General features: G+C 51.0%; 4 protein-coding genes across 4 annotated transcripts; 1 reads left to right on the forward strand and 3 right to left on the reverse strand.

Annotated features, from left to right (window-relative positions):
* Positions 1-542: 542 nt before the first annotated feature.
* On the reverse strand, positions 543-1,385 carry PpBr36_06692 (uncharacterized protein; the record flags this gene model as incomplete). The annotated part of the gene is made up of 1 exon (XM_029893835.1): positions 543-1,385. One exon carries the CDS (start codon positions 1,383-1,385, stop codon positions 543-545), a length of 843 nt encoding a protein of 280 aa, XP_029745735.1.
* A 1,329-nt stretch (positions 1,386-2,714) lies between these two features.
* On the forward strand, positions 2,715-3,508 carry PpBr36_06693 (uncharacterized protein; the record flags this gene model as incomplete). The annotated part of the gene is made up of 2 exons (XM_029893836.1): positions 2,715-2,772; positions 2,916-3,508. 2 exons carry the CDS (start codon positions 2,715-2,717, stop codon positions 3,506-3,508), a joined length of 651 nt encoding a protein of 216 aa, XP_029745733.1.
* Positions 3,509-4,193: 685 nt separating this feature from the next.
* PpBr36_06694 (uncharacterized protein) lies at positions 4,194-6,677 on the reverse strand (the record flags this gene model as incomplete). Its single annotated transcript, XM_029893837.1, has 1 exon — positions 4,194-6,677. One exon carries the CDS (start codon positions 6,675-6,677, stop codon positions 4,194-4,196), a length of 2,484 nt encoding a protein of 827 aa, XP_029746411.1.
* A 4,049-nt stretch (positions 6,678-10,726) lies between these two features.
* PpBr36_06695 (uncharacterized protein) lies at positions 10,727-13,757 on the reverse strand (the record flags this gene model as incomplete). Its single annotated transcript, XM_029893838.1, has 4 exons — positions 10,727-11,954; positions 12,049-12,359; positions 12,434-12,921; positions 12,995-13,757. The coding sequence occupies 4 exons, from the start codon at positions 13,755-13,757 to the stop codon at positions 10,727-10,729; spliced, it is 2,790 nt and encodes a 929-aa protein (XP_029746410.1).
* Between the last annotated feature and the right edge of the window lie 993 nt (positions 13,758-14,750).

Raw genomic sequence — 14,750 nt, forward strand, 5'->3', positions numbered from 1 at the left:
ATAAGTTTTATATCAGCATCAACCATTTCCCCTCCTAAGCCAAAAGAAAAAAAAATCATTCCAAAAACCGATCATAATACATTACAAACCAAAATTCCACGCCGTTTGTTTCCAGTTTCTCATGCCACTCTAGCCTAGAGCCTGGTGCCTATCGAATTCGCACAAGCCTCAGCGCTGTCTCTTTCGTTCGCCCATTGTCAGACCGGGGGTGTTGGTCTCCTGTGGGGCACCCTCGTGTCCCAGTTAGCCATAGAACCTGAGCGTTGGACATGCTTGTCTACATACACTTTTTGTACGAATTCGCGTGCAAGTATTACCCGTCTCGGCCGTTCTCTCTTGATGTCGGGGTTGGGTATATTGAGGAAATATTCTCTGTGAGGATGCGATGATAAATTGTCGAAATACTTGGCATTATGGGCACTTTCTGCAAGCAGCTGTTGCCCGATAGCGGTTATCAGATATAATATATCTGCCCAGTCACTGCTGGTAACCAGTCCCAACTCTCTTGTTGTTGTCGTTCAAGAAGTCCACGCTGAGGTCTTCTAGATGTGATCCTCGTCATAGTCGTCTTCATCGTCGACCTCGATCCCTTCGATATCGTCGTCAATCATTAGCTCGTCGTAGTTCTCCTGGTTGTCTGCGACATCATTCTCATCCTCTTCTTCCGAATCCTGCTCGGTTTCTCCGGAATCTACTATGTCGCACAAGTCATACCACGTGAGACTTCCAAGCTGCTCGTCAGCCATCACCGTCTCGCGCCTGACCAGTTGAAAGCTATGGCTCCAGTGGACCGCCCAATCCATGTCGAAGCCGGAGGCTATTCGGAGCGACAGAAATTTAGGACATGCTTGTCTAAGCACGTCGAGGCAGGTATCCTCTTGACCTTGCTGGAAATTCCCGAGCTCTGTTGCAAGGTCGTTGTATCGGTGACTCCTGGGCTCAGCACCCGGGTGCATATGTTGCAATCTTCGTGCGACGACGATCAGGCCGAGCGTCTCCAACCGCGGGAATGCCCTGGCAAGGATGTCGACAACTTGCTTCCATTCTGGGTCGTATATGAAACCCAGGCCGTTGTCGTGGCCCAATAGACCCCACTGCATCGGGTCAATGGGCGAGACGTCCACCTCGAGCTGGAGATTCCGGATGTGTTTGGCGTACTTCTCTACTCGAGGCAACCACATCAGAGCCGAGGTGGCATCGGTCACCAGGAATGTGTTTTCCTGGTAATAGGCCTCGGTACCTTCATCGCGGAACAGACGACATGTTCTGAGTATGTCAAGTCCCGGGCTGTCCTTGGAGACGCGAATGGGAGTGTCCTGTTTGACAACCTCCCGGTATATCATCAGGCGAACTTCAGGTGCAAGCTTGGCAAAGGCACCGACCATTGTGTATTGGTGACCTGAATCTTTGATGATATGTTCAAAAGAAGAGAGGATAACAAAAAGAGTGAATCAAGATTTGATCAAGACTGGGGCGCAGGTATCGAATGATCGATGATATATCAATGATCCCAAAGGTGATCTGAGACTGGCGTTTACCTTCACCTGGCACATTCGGGTAGTCTAAAGAAACGTTTGGCAGAGAAGGGATAAAAAATAAAATAAAGCAAAACCAAACAAAGCCGGGGCCACATGCAGCTGGTTTGAACCACAAGCTGACGGCAAGCTATGAGTCTAAAGCATGAACAAAGTCAAAACTGCTGTTGCTCCGGCCTCACCTAGAACCATGGTGATTGAGAAGTGGCCAGAATCGACTTGCCGAGTCCCAGTCCTGTTTGAGTGATGGCTGCCACATGAGTGTGTACTGTTTCCATTTGGGGCAAGTGCCCTACCATCTGCGACTGGCAAGACATCAGGCAGCATTCGCACGGACGAAACAAGGCTGTATTTTGATCACAGATACACACCAAAAACAAGCACGTGCTCGGTTTATTGTACGGAACAGTGATGCGTCTGAACTTCAGTCAAGTATTTGTAGTTGGGACACCTCGGATACTGGTGGTGTATTCTCGTAGCAACAATGATTAGCTAGCTACCCTTGAGAAGCCCACGAATAAGCCTGCCTGGCCAAAGCTGGACCGACCAAGTGACTAATAACGAATGGTCATGTAAGAAGAAATCAATGATATACAATATGACATAATGGGTAGTGTTCAAGAAGTGTAGCTAAGCTAACAAGATGTGAACTTGTAACCCTGTAGTTCAGCAACTTTTGGATCCACAAGGCGCATAAATGCGTGTTAAGCACAGATGAAAATGGAGCAACTGAGGGAATGAAGTACCGTCGACTTTGTTAAATCTTCATCATCAGCGCCAGATACAGTTCATGGACGCTGACAGACTCAATCTAGAGGACATACATAAAGCAGATAGGTATTACCTGGCTGAGGTAACAATTTACAACAACAGTAAGTACATGTGAAGGTGAAGTTAGTAAACGGAAAATATGATCGCGCAGGGTTAAGGGGGGCAGCGAAACGCCCAGCCACCCCTGTTTGCTTAGAGGCCGCGACGGGGCACTTTATCTTATCGCGGAAGAACTTTCCAGCGGGGCCGCCCCACAATCCCCAAGCTCTGATTGAGGAAAGAAAAAAAAAAGTTGGAATTGAAGCTTCGCGCGCGGCGAAGCGGTATCGCGGAATTTTGAAAGAGTCTCTCAAGAGCAACACCCACACCACCGTTTTCAATTAAGCGCCAGCAAGACAAACCAAAGAAATGGCGTCAAGAGGAGCTCCCCGCGGACGCGGAGGAGGCGGCTTTGGCCGAGGAGGAGGTTAGCACTAAAAATCCAGAAAAAAAAGTTCCCGGCCAATGCGGCGCGAAAAAACCGAGCTGCTCAAAAAGAAGGCAAAGAATAAAAAAAGATGAAATGAGCCAGAAAACTAACCATTGTCAATTTTTCCTCCAAACCCACAGGCAGAGGCGGCTTCCAGCAGCGCGACTTCGGCCCGCCGGCCAGCGTGGTCGAGATGGGCAAGTTTGTGCACGCGTGCGAGGGCGAGATGTTCTGCGAGTCCATCAACCCCAAGATCCCGCACTTCTCCGCCCCGATATACCTCGAGAACAAGACGGCCGTCGGCAAGGTCGACGAGATCCTCGGTCCCCTGAACCAGGTCTTCTTCACCATCAAGCCTTCCGAGGGCATCCAGGCCGGCGCCTTCAAGGCCGGCGACCGCTTCTACATCGCCCAGGAGAAGCTCCTGCCGCTCGAGAGGTTCCTTCCCAAGCCCAAGCCCCCGCCCGGATCCGTCCCCAAGGTCAAGAAGCCTGCCGGCGGACGCGGAGGTCGCGGCGGCCCTGGTGGTCGCGGCAGGGGAGGCCCCAGGGGTGGTGGTGGCTTTGGTGGTCGCGGCGGCGGTGGTGGGTTCAGCCGTGGTGGCGGTGGGTTCTCAAGGGGTGGCGCCCGTGGCGGTGGTGGCTTTAGCCGCGGTGCTGGCTCAGGTGGCTTCTCGAGGGGTGGTGGTGGTCGTGGCAGGGGCGGTGGTGGCTTCAGCAGGGGCGGCAGGTGAGAGAGTGATGGGGCATGGGCGAGGTCACTGCTGCTGTCGATTGGTGTTGGCACGACATAATTGGGGGACGTTCAGTTCATGTTGAAAGACAAGACTCCTTCATAGTGTCCCGAGGGAGGGACTGGGGTACGTTCCTCGGACTTGTTTGATGAGCTTTGTAATGGTGTACCTCAACATTTGCAGAGTTTGATTTTCATAGGCGTTTACGGTACTGGATGGGCTATTATCATCAAAAAACGAATTCAACGGTGCATTTCTGTGACGAAGATCAAAAGTGAACATTTGTTTTTCCAAGGTCAATGATAAAAATCCATCAGTACGTCTCCAAACATTCGATAAATTCATTAGCATAGAGTGCATTAGCCATACACATCAACAGGTAAGTCGGTGCCACATCCCTCGTCTAAACTCAGTCATCCAGACACATATAACCATGATGTGTTTCTTCTCCCAAAACTCCAAAGGAATGCATCTTAAAACAAATAATAATAAAAAATAAATAAAAAAAAAACGAAAACAGAACACAAGCTGGAAACCGTTCTAACCAGAGAGTCGTAGCTGCTGCAGGTCAAAGGTCCCGGTACCATAGCAGTGTGGATGATATACATGGCGGCAACACAACTGGGGTGATAGATACAATGACAAAGGAAATGAATAAAGGAAAGAGGGAAGGCTTCCCACGGTATTATTTCTGTTGAGGTGGAGCAGCCTCAATCTGCATCGGCCCCTTCTCGCCAGGTGGTCCAGCCGGACCAGGAGGACCGCCGGCACCACCGTTCATTCGGACGTTGACCAGGAATGCAGCGGCGAGCAAAACTCCCAAGCCGCCGAGGCCGAGGCCAAAGTACTGCGCACCACGGTATCCAGCGAGCAGGTCGCTGCCGCCGTTGTGCAGGTTGACCTCCACTGTGCCTGCGAAGCCAAGAGCGATGGAGATGGAGTAGTTGACGACAGTCACGACGAGCGAGGCGGCAATACCCTGGTGCTCCTTGCTAACGCTATTGCTCAGCAGGATGGTGGCAGCAGGGTTGCTCATGTCCATACCGAAAGGCATGACCAGGATGCCGAAGAAAGTATTGAACCAGTAGCTCTGGTGGACTGGCGAAGTCACCAGTAGGAGTGAGCCGGCGAAGAAGGCGCACATGGAAATGAACATGATACCTGGGGGTCCCAAGCGGCTCATGAGGAAGCCGGTCAACATACTGGCTGCCAGACCAGTGATAGGCGCCGGGGCGAAGGCCACACTCGTCAGGAGCGCATCCCAGCCGCGCAGGTTTTCGATGAACAGGATGGCGTAGAAGACCCAAATCGAGAAGCAACCCCAGCCGGTGCCTGTACAGGCAAGAACGAACATGGTCGAGGATTTCATCGCAGAAATGGGTACAAGCGGGCGGCTCACAACCGTCTCGACAAAGATGAAGGCTCCTATCAGTATCAGGCCGATGACCAAGAGGAAGTATGTGTAGGGTGTGTTCCACGACACGATGGGTGCTTGGTTGAAGGCGAAATTGAAGAGAACAAGACCTGCCACACCCAAAAGCATGCCACCGCCATCGAGTTGAGACCACAGACTTGTGCCAGTGTCGCGGCCTTTGACGCCAGTATCGGGCATCACTAGAACGCTGATTGCTGCAAGAGCGACACAAACTGCCGCCATGGTCCAGAATGCCCACGGCCATGAGGCGTGCATCGAGAAAACCGATGCCATGACGGCACCAATGAAGAAACCCAATGGAGCAGCGGCACCAAACAAACACATGACCATGTTCTTGCGAGGCCCAGGCTTGTAGCCACGACCCAGCATGGCCTGGCCGTTAGGAACGAGCAAAGCCGGCCCGATTCCCTGCATGGCGCGGGAGAAGCAGAAGAAGACAGTTCCCTGGTAGCCGGCCATCTGTACGCGTTCCGCAAAGCCGCAAATGAAGCTCCAAAGTCCGAACCAGAGAAAGCCAATGATGAACATCTTCTTGTGTCCGAAAAGATCACCCAGCCTACCGGAAGGAAGCACGAACGTGCCAGCTGTCAAGCCATATGCCGCCGAGTACCATGCCATGTCGCCGAAAGTTGTGTTTGGGAAGGAGTTTCCGATGATGTGGGCGGGAACCATGGCTTGAGCGATACCAGCCAACATGAGGATCTGAGAGATACAAACCATCGAGACAAAAGCATACTCACGAGCCAATGAGAACTGATAGGGGCGGTCCCCTACCGGTGGGCCCTTGTGGGAGGCCGCTCGAGAGAGAATCTTGGGGTCAAGCGGCCCAGGGGTGTATTGGCTAAGCACGCCAGACCCAAAGTCCTCGTGGGCGGATCGAAGGTAGGTGTACCTGCCAATCTTGATGATAGGGGATGGCTCATCGGTAGACGTGGCCATGCTTTGTGCAAGAGAGTAGTGCTTAGACATACGATCCTTGAAGCCGCCATCGTAGAGGTCCATCTGGGACGTTGAAGCGTGCGGGTAGTACACGCTGGGAGGTGGCCCTCCCAGTAGAGGGGTGTCAACCGAGTGATGAAGGTTGTGCGTGGAGGCGATATGAGGAGGCCATTCTGGCATTGGCGGGTAGTGGTGATAATTTCCGTGCCCATCATAGGCCAGTCCCGCAGCTGCAGCACGTGCCACTCGTGCACCGAAGGCGTTCGGGTTGTGGCTGGAATTGAGATGCGGAAGGGATGGCCGCGTCTGATGGTGAGGAAGATATTCAGAGGAGATTGCCGGCACCGGAACGGTCGTGGTTGGGGTGTAGTCGAGGTGGGCATGAGACCGTTCAGGACTCAAGTAGATGGTGGGAGGTCGACTCGGGGTGTAGACACTGTTTGCTCCAGAGAATGGCAGCTGTGTGCTTGATCCATAGTATGTCATTCGGTTCATGGACGGTTGCATATCGATAGAATTCCTTCTCTCTTGCTGTCGATGATGCTGCATTTCATGGGCGTCGTCCATCGGTATAGGTTCGTATGGGTGATAGGAAGTGGACGGCCGAGGGGGTTCGGATCCCATTCCTCCTTCAGCCTGGTGATACTGTTGCCTGAAAGACTCGGTAGCGGCGATCATGGCCTCTGCCGCCCTCTGCATTGCTTCTGAAGCCGTCCTTAATTCTGCATCTGTTGCCACGCTCATACTTGAGCGGCTGGCCAGTGCCGGCACACGCTCTTCAGAATCCCCAGGCATGTTGTCTTGTGTGTTTGCCTGTAGATGCAGTGGCCGTTGGAGATGCGGATGACGAATGGAATATACAGCTGTAATATACGAGAAGAAAGTCCGTTTGTGTTGGGGTTCCACTCGGGGTCTCGATTCTTTTGCAGTCAGATCTGCATTGGCGTAGCCGGGGGCTCCAAAAGAAGGTATAAGACCAGGCTAGGACCTCGAGATTATCCAAGGGGGCTGGGTCATCAACAAGAGAAAACTGAAAGGAGCACGTTTCTGGCAAGCCCGAACGGTGCTGGCACTAAAGTTCATGACCATGTCCGACAGTGTGAAGGCTCGGGGATTAGGGGTGAGATGTGACAAAAGAAAGGCGAGAGGTATGGGCCGAGATAAAAACAGAATACAAAGTTATGGGGATGCAGCAACACTCCGAGGAATGTGGAGGTCCGTGTTACGACAACATGTAGATCTTCTGCAACGATATACCATCGGGTACGTCAGCAGAGGTGGCAGAGGAGGGCCCGATATGGATAGAACAGCCCGAGCCATTGAGGTTTGAACCTAGCCTGGGGGTCGGATATGGCGTGTGTTGAACTATGGGATGACCATAGAGAGAAATGGGAAGAGAGGGGATGGAACGACTCTCAGTGTCAGGGTGGTAGCCCACTAGAATCATGGCTATGCATGGCATGGTTCAGGTCAACACTTGCAGCGGGCTGACGGTAAGAGAAAAAAAAAAAAAGAAAAAAGAAAAAAAAAAGCTTTGTTGGTGTCATGTATCGCTGTGGGGTCAGAGGCAACAACTTTACGCAGGTCTTGGATGGGTGCATAGGCGTGGTCAAACAAGAGACAGACTTGTCTAGGGCTCGACGTTCATTGCTCTCTCTCGAGTCAATTCCTAGCCCATCGCCTGTCTTGGCTGCATCATAGAAAAGGGAAAAACCAAGCATCGTCGGACCAAAATCTATCAAAACGTAGCCTCGTTGGAGGAGATGACTGACATTTGGGAAATGAACTAGGTTGAGCTTCAACCTCTTTACGGTGTTTGCGTAGACTGAAATGTGGGGAGGAAAGCACGGAGTAAGGGTTTGGTACGCGTCTTTGGAACTTGTCCTACAAAAAAGTCTTGGCAGGCCGCTGGCCCCGTATCATAACTAGATTGAGCCTTCTGTGATGTTGTTGCCAAGACTTTGGCGTAGACCAAAGGGCTGTCGACAACGACTTCAGTCTGTCACTAACAAGGAAATAAAAAAAAAAAAGGTTAAAAATTAAAACAGAATAATGAAGAAAGAAAACGACCGGCACTAACGGTGGAGAGAAACGTCATTACCATCTACGACGGGTAAGACACTAAACAGACCGGGAACCAGTAGCGCAATTCATTTGTTGCGAGAAAGGCCGAGGTGTCTGAAGCTAGACAGCTCAGCGGTCCGCCACAGACAGCGGCTTACTTTCGCCGTTTGCAACGTGCCCATAAATTCGAGAGCGTGTTGACGGAAAACACAGCTCGTACAATCGAGGTGTACTGACCGACGTTCCTTTTCATCATGCATGCATGCATGCATTCAATTCATGCCTCGTGTCCTGGCAGAAAATAATAGCATCCATTCCGTACCCTGCAGAATGAATGACAAGAAAAATGATGAAGGAGAGCGAAAGGGCCTGAGTTGGAAGATACACATGTGGTCATGAAAAATGAGAGTGAGAAAAAAAAAAAATCACCCGAACCAGTCAATCAATGACCACATCGTCCTACCAGGTGAAGAAAGAGAAGAAAGAGAAAATGAGGCTGAAAGATTTTTGAGTTCGGATCAACGACCAGGGTCCACCCATGTAGCCTTCTCTGATCGATCTCCCGCACGATGAAAACTACCCGGACCCTTGTAGAAGCAAGCCACCAGCCGTCTCCACCATAACTCTAATCCGACCAAAAAAGCAACCAAAAGTGTCTTGAACGTGCGTGCCATGGGGAACAAAAAAGAAGTCAGAACGGTTCCGGCTTAAAACGGATCCTTTCCCGGAATCGGCGTCTTCTACCAAACAAATATTCAACCATGCCCAAGTGATGTAGTCGGCCTGCAGCAATTGGTATCCTACCATTGTTTTGAATGGCTACCAGGCATTTCGGTATCTGGTATTGGGTACCTACCAACCTACCTAGGTATTCACACTCACGCACCGTACCGTACCAACTTTGACTCGCTCAGGCTTACTTACATTGAGGACCCTCTCCCATTACTTTCTTTTGTGGCTGGCGCCTACGAATCTTCGGATTTTGCATGAGCCAAAACCTGGATTGAGAAGCACCCTCGGGCTTTTCGCCTCTTGTCCGTCCCAAATGTCAATGCATGCTCGGACCGCCGTGCGCGTCGGTGCTTCTCGTCCCTGACAGAAAAAAGAGAATGTCAGCATTGGAGGAGAATTCCCTTTTCTTCCGCAGGCAAAGTCGGCTGTATTGCCTCTTTTGGCCGCGCAGTCAAATCAAGTGGTGCACTGGAAAATCCCTAACCCAGGGCAGAGAAAGAGTTGGCACTTCATCGAAAGCATCAATTCATACTTGCGGGTAAGTCAACTTTCAAAAAAAAAAAAAAAAAAAAAAAAAAAAAAAAAACGGATTCCCTCCATCCAAATGCACTGTTCTCCGAGAGCCTTTAGTTCCAGAACCAGTATCGTAAATCATCGAAGACTGCACATGCATCTATGTTTTGTCTTCATCACTTTATCGCAATGGCACTTTTTTTTTTTTTCGCAACCCCGTTATCCGTGAAAATCGGCTACTGTAGTCGGTCGGTCGGTCTCTCGGTGGATGTGCTTTGCGCCCCCAATTTTGACATGCAGGATCCGAAACCAAAGAGATTTAAAAGTAAAAAAAAAAAAAAAAAATTAATAAAAAAGAAGAAGAAGAATAGAATAAGGACAAAAATTCCAACTTGTGCTCACGACGTCAGTAAGATGTAAGATGCACAGCCCTGCTGACTGTGATAATGCAGTCAAAAACATCGGCAGTGCATACGACATGCACTCTGTCCCTCTCTCTTGTTCTAGTAGTGTGGGCAGCACTGGATGAGAAGATAGACGGGTCGGTAGTAAAAAATAAAATAAAAAACCAAAAGAGCAGCCAGATCCTTCAGGATCCGCTGACAGTCGGCCTAACGACTCGTATTCAGATTGTGTCTAGCATCTATCATACACACCCTCTGCCATGTGTCAAAAGGAAATGATATTGCAGATGCAGGTTTTGGTCGATTGAGAACAGAACCGTGCATGGACGAGAATTCTGATCCGTGGGAAGAAAACAATGCACGAATAGAAATCTCCCCATCGAAAAACCACTGTACAGAGAATTCCTCCATCTCAGGAGTTATTTATATGACTTTGCTGTAATGCTCTATGAGATCACAAATCTACAACATTAACCGCGTGCACGTCGATATCCTTTCGGTTCCCGACCTGGGCCCGCATATTTGATCATCTCTTCTCTCCCCCTGCACACATTCCCACGGAAATTCTCATTTCTGAGAAGAAGGGAACGAAAAGAGAAGAAAAGATGAACACTTTCGGTCGTCGCATCCTTGTCTGAAGCCCTCATATCCAGGGCAATCCGCAGTGACAAACTCGAATACCACAAATAACTGGGTAACAATAGAGAGTCACTATGTCTTCGTCACTTGTCAAGAAATATAATTCCCTAACATAGTTGAAACTAGTATCTCAATATTGATGTAGACTATCAATGAAAACTGCAGTTGCAACAAAGCATGTCTCGCCGGTACCGCATTCGTGATCCAAGCTTTAACAAAGGGAATTCAAAAATTTCCATCTAACAATCTGATTTATTGTTACGGTTACCCGACAGGGTTAGGTTGCGGAGCAGAGAGGGAAAAAAAAATGACCCGCAGAAAACGAACGCTTCATACCCGAATTTGGGAAAACATTAAACCAGAACAAATCAAGAGAGGGCAAGGCATTTGGGGGAATATGACAAACAAAAACAAGGAAATAAAGAAAGAAACAGGTTAGGAAAGAGGTCTAACAAGCTTGAAAGGACCTGAAAATATCCCATCCCCTTGTGCTCATCGAAATGGAAACCTCGTCTTAGGAGTTTTGGGATACTCTCCAGGAATGTGAAGGTTCGAGATGGTAGGCTGGCTGTCAGTCCGTATCGTGCCAGACACGGGACGACCGTTCATGCCATTTCCCATATCCACATGCCCATTGCCAGCAGCTGTCACGCCGGGTGCAGGACTGCGACCCCTAGAGATGGCTGACTCGCCGTCGAGTTCGCTACTTGTTCTGTCTGATGTGGCTCCAGCAGCTGTTGATTGAGACAAGTGTGTCGGAACAGCTATGTGGTGGTTCTCGGTAACTGGCTGCGCGAATGTGCCATTGTGATCATCGGTGGAAAATTCCCTAACTCCCCTCTTGCTCGACCTGCGAGGTATTTCTGTAGCATCTGATTGCACCATGCCGTATGTTTGGCCATTGGTGTGGTCTGCGAAGCCATTACTATGCTGAGAAATCGGCTCACTGGTGTAAGGATTAACGCCATCCTCACGGGCCTCCTGGGTAACCCTTGCGGCGTTCGAAGGTGCTTGGTTCATGGGACTTCGAACAGTACTGCCATATCCTAGGTCGCGGTCGTTGTACTGACCCATGTCGGTCGCCACGGGGGCAGCGAAGCTATGGCGGTTTCTTTGGCTACCGCTTCGACTCAAGCTGCCGTTCCCGCCATTCTCCGCGACATGGCCGTAACCATCGCCTTGGCGGTTCCCTGCTTGGAAAACACCCGAGTTCACACTGGCGGGCGATTGGGGCACCTGTAAGCCCCGCTCCGCATTTATCGTCAAGTCGGATGGGAATCGCCCACCTGGTGAAGGACGCCTGGGCAGCACGTCCTGAGTCGGAGTGCCGCGGCTAATAGCGGCCGAGTCCGGAGCGAAGGGCTCGTCGTCATCTTCATCGATCATGCCGTCGCTGCTGGCCGAGTGTTGCGATGATCTGCTGTAGCTGCGCGAATGTTTGCGTACAAAGTTGCTCTGCTCTTCGGGGGAGCTCTCGGTGAGCAGCTTGATGTCCATGTACCATGCCATCATCGTGTCGTGACTCTCGGCTCGGAAGACCCAGGTATGGCCTCGGTGCATCGAACCCGTCTGTCGTCCCTTAATGATAAACTTGTTCGACGAGGCCCCTTCGGCCGAGTGCGAGCCAAGTTTCTGCTCGGGAAGGAACAGGGACATGACCGGTGCCTGCGTCTTATCGGCTGATTTGAATTCGTGAAGATGTGTTGGCGACAGCACGTACCTAAGTCGGGGTTGAAGCGGTCAGCAGATATGATTGAAATATATTTCTGGGTAAGGAGACCACTTGCCATCCAGCCGTATAACTCTTCAGATACTTGCTCTTGCGCTCAAGTAGTCCGGCCCTAATTTCCTGGCAAGCCAGAGCATCCTGTCCTTGGTAACGAATCCGTTCGGGACTTCGTAACGGCATGTTGGGGTTCACGAATCTGTCGTCCTTGGATACAAAATGCTCCCACTCGTTGTCCTTGGGCATCGAAATCGGCCCGGCCCGCAACTCACCGACCGCATCTTGGGCTGTCTCGGCCTCTCTTTTCAGGATCCCGGCGTATGCATTGTACGCTTTTTGAACCTCGCCAACGACGATCGACTCGAGATCGCGCCCGGATCTCTCAATGTTCAAGTAAGCCTAGGTAACCACATAAATGTTAGTATCCTCAGCCGTTCCCTGCCGCGAATTCCCTGGTGCCTTTGACAACTGACCCTATGCAAGTAGTTCTCCTCCTCAATCTGCCTCTCAATTTGCCTGTCCACGGCCAGGCGTAAAAGGTAAGGATCCTGCTTGCCCGTAGTGAGCGAGGGATCGGCCTCAGCCTGGCCCAAGACCTCGTTGAGCTGCTTCACGGCCTTTCTAGTAGCCTCCGTCTCCTTGTCGACGGTGTTCTTGAAGTCACCCGCAAGGTTTTTGATTTCTTTAATTTTCTGCTGGAGGTCGCTTCGCAAGCCTATGAGCGCCAGAATGACGTCTTCTTCTATCTCACGAGCCCTGTTGGCTTCTTCAATGGCCCTCTTGTTGTGTCCCTTCAAGATGTCGAAGGCATCGTCGAGGCCGCCACTGGGAAGAAACCCAGGCGGCATCGATGTGTTATTGAGTACGTTGCCTAGTTTGATTAGAGACTTTGAACGGTGCTCATAGTGATTCTGGATCTCTCGGAAATATGCAATGAGATCCTTGAGGATCTTGCGCCACGCTGCATACAGTCGGTTAATATTCATCTTTCTTCCTAGCGAACGACGTCTATCTTTCCGCGAGCATTTTCTTACCTTGGAAGCGGTTTGCGAGCACCTCGGTAGGGCTCCCATGGGTTGCGACAGGACACCAGAAGGGGCTGTCTTCATCTTCTGTAGGCCCATTCGACTGCAGGGCCAGACTGCGCACACTACCGGCCTTCATGCTCCTGCGGCTCCCGCTGCGTTTCAGGCTCCCACCGCGCTTGAGCGACGCCTTCTTCTTCAGCGTGTTGCCGCGCGAGAGCTGCTGGCTCTCCGGCCGGTCGGCGACGGAGGACCCAGCGTACGAATTGGACCGCTGCATCGTGCTGCTGGCGTGAGGCATGTGGCCGTCTACGATGGAACTTCCTCTCCGCGAGGCGTCCCACTCTTCGGTAAATTTGGGAGCACGATGCGATGGTGATGTGACGCTGTCGTAGGGAGACAGACCCGCTGCTGCGTCTGGCTGAGTGTTGAGCAAATTCGGGTCTTGTTCTTGATATGACAGCTCCTGCTGCTGCTGCTGCTGCTGCTGCTGCTGCTGCTGTTGTTGTTGTTGCTGTTGGGTGTGGTTGATCGGATCCTGATATTGCTGCTGGGGCTGCTGATCATCAGGGTATATCGGAAAGTATCCACTGGGGGCTTGATGTTGCGCAGATGTGTTGTAATTGCCGCTGGCGCTGCTGAGAGCTCTCGACAACCCCGCGGGGCTTTGTCCCTGACGGAACTGCTCATCCAAATCTTGCTGGATGCTTGCGTTGTGCAGCGGCGCGGGAGAATCGAAGGGTGGCGCCCTAGCGCCAAGCGTGGCTGACATGATTGACGCAATGGATGGGATAGCTTCGTTCGAACGAGTCGTGGTGCAACAAAACAGAATGTTTTTGACTAATCTTTTTTTTTTATTTCGCCTGTGGCGCCCGACCGAAGCGCTGTAGCCGTGTTTTGGGGCCGCGCCTATCTTGGAGAAATATGATTACTCGATGACGCGCTTTGCTGGGCTTCCCAAGTTAACAACCAAGACAGCCTAGACACATGCGGAGAGGTAACCAAAATCCTGAGCTAACAAACAAACTTTTTGTTACATACCGCGCAGACAGTGTCAATCCTGCAATATACGTCAATCTAGCAAATAAAATCCGGCAGTCGCCGTTCCCGTTGGACAGCCGTTGAAATGGAGTCAGTCCTATGGCCTGAGGACGGCGCCAGTTTAGGGGTTTGGTCTAGTAGCAATGTCGGTTACGCCGTCCGCTTAAGAGCTCTCGGGTCTGTCGTGGATTTTGGTGGAGTCAACAGTGACCTGGCAACCTGGGTAGAATGACGAGGTGGTGGAATCAAGTTAAGCCAAAAGATCGAGTTATGGCTCAAACCACTGCAAAGAAAACAAGCTGAACAATGACGACTGAGACAAGATAAAGAAAAAAAAAAAACGGATTCACAACACTATCAGCAATTAAATGGTGATGTTTGTTCGTCACGACGCTAAAAAGAGGAGCCGAAGAAACCCCCTCAAGTCACACATGGGATGATGTCGTCGTCGCAATCCCACCAATTCAAGCAGGTTTACAGGGTCCACGCAGTGAAATAGCGATAGGCTCTGCTCATGTCATGTTTTCTTGGACGCACAGCAAGCGGCCGGAGGGGGCGGCCATGCTATGGGAAATAAGCTTGATCTCCATCCAAGTGCCTTTCTCCGCTTTTAAAAGCAATCCAAAACAGGACCAATTCTACAGTAGTCAGTAAGTAGTTCGATCTCGTTGCGCGGTATATTCTGCCCGTTATCCTCTTTGGTTTATCCATAATCACAAATCCA

This window comes from Pyricularia pennisetigena, assembly GCF_004337985.1.
Source record: "Pyricularia pennisetigena strain Br36 chromosome 4 map unlocalized Pyricularia_pennisetigena_Br36_Scf_6, whole genome shotgun sequence".
Lineage (NCBI taxonomy): Eukaryota > Fungi > Ascomycota > Sordariomycetes > Magnaporthales > Pyriculariaceae > Pyricularia > Pyricularia pennisetigena.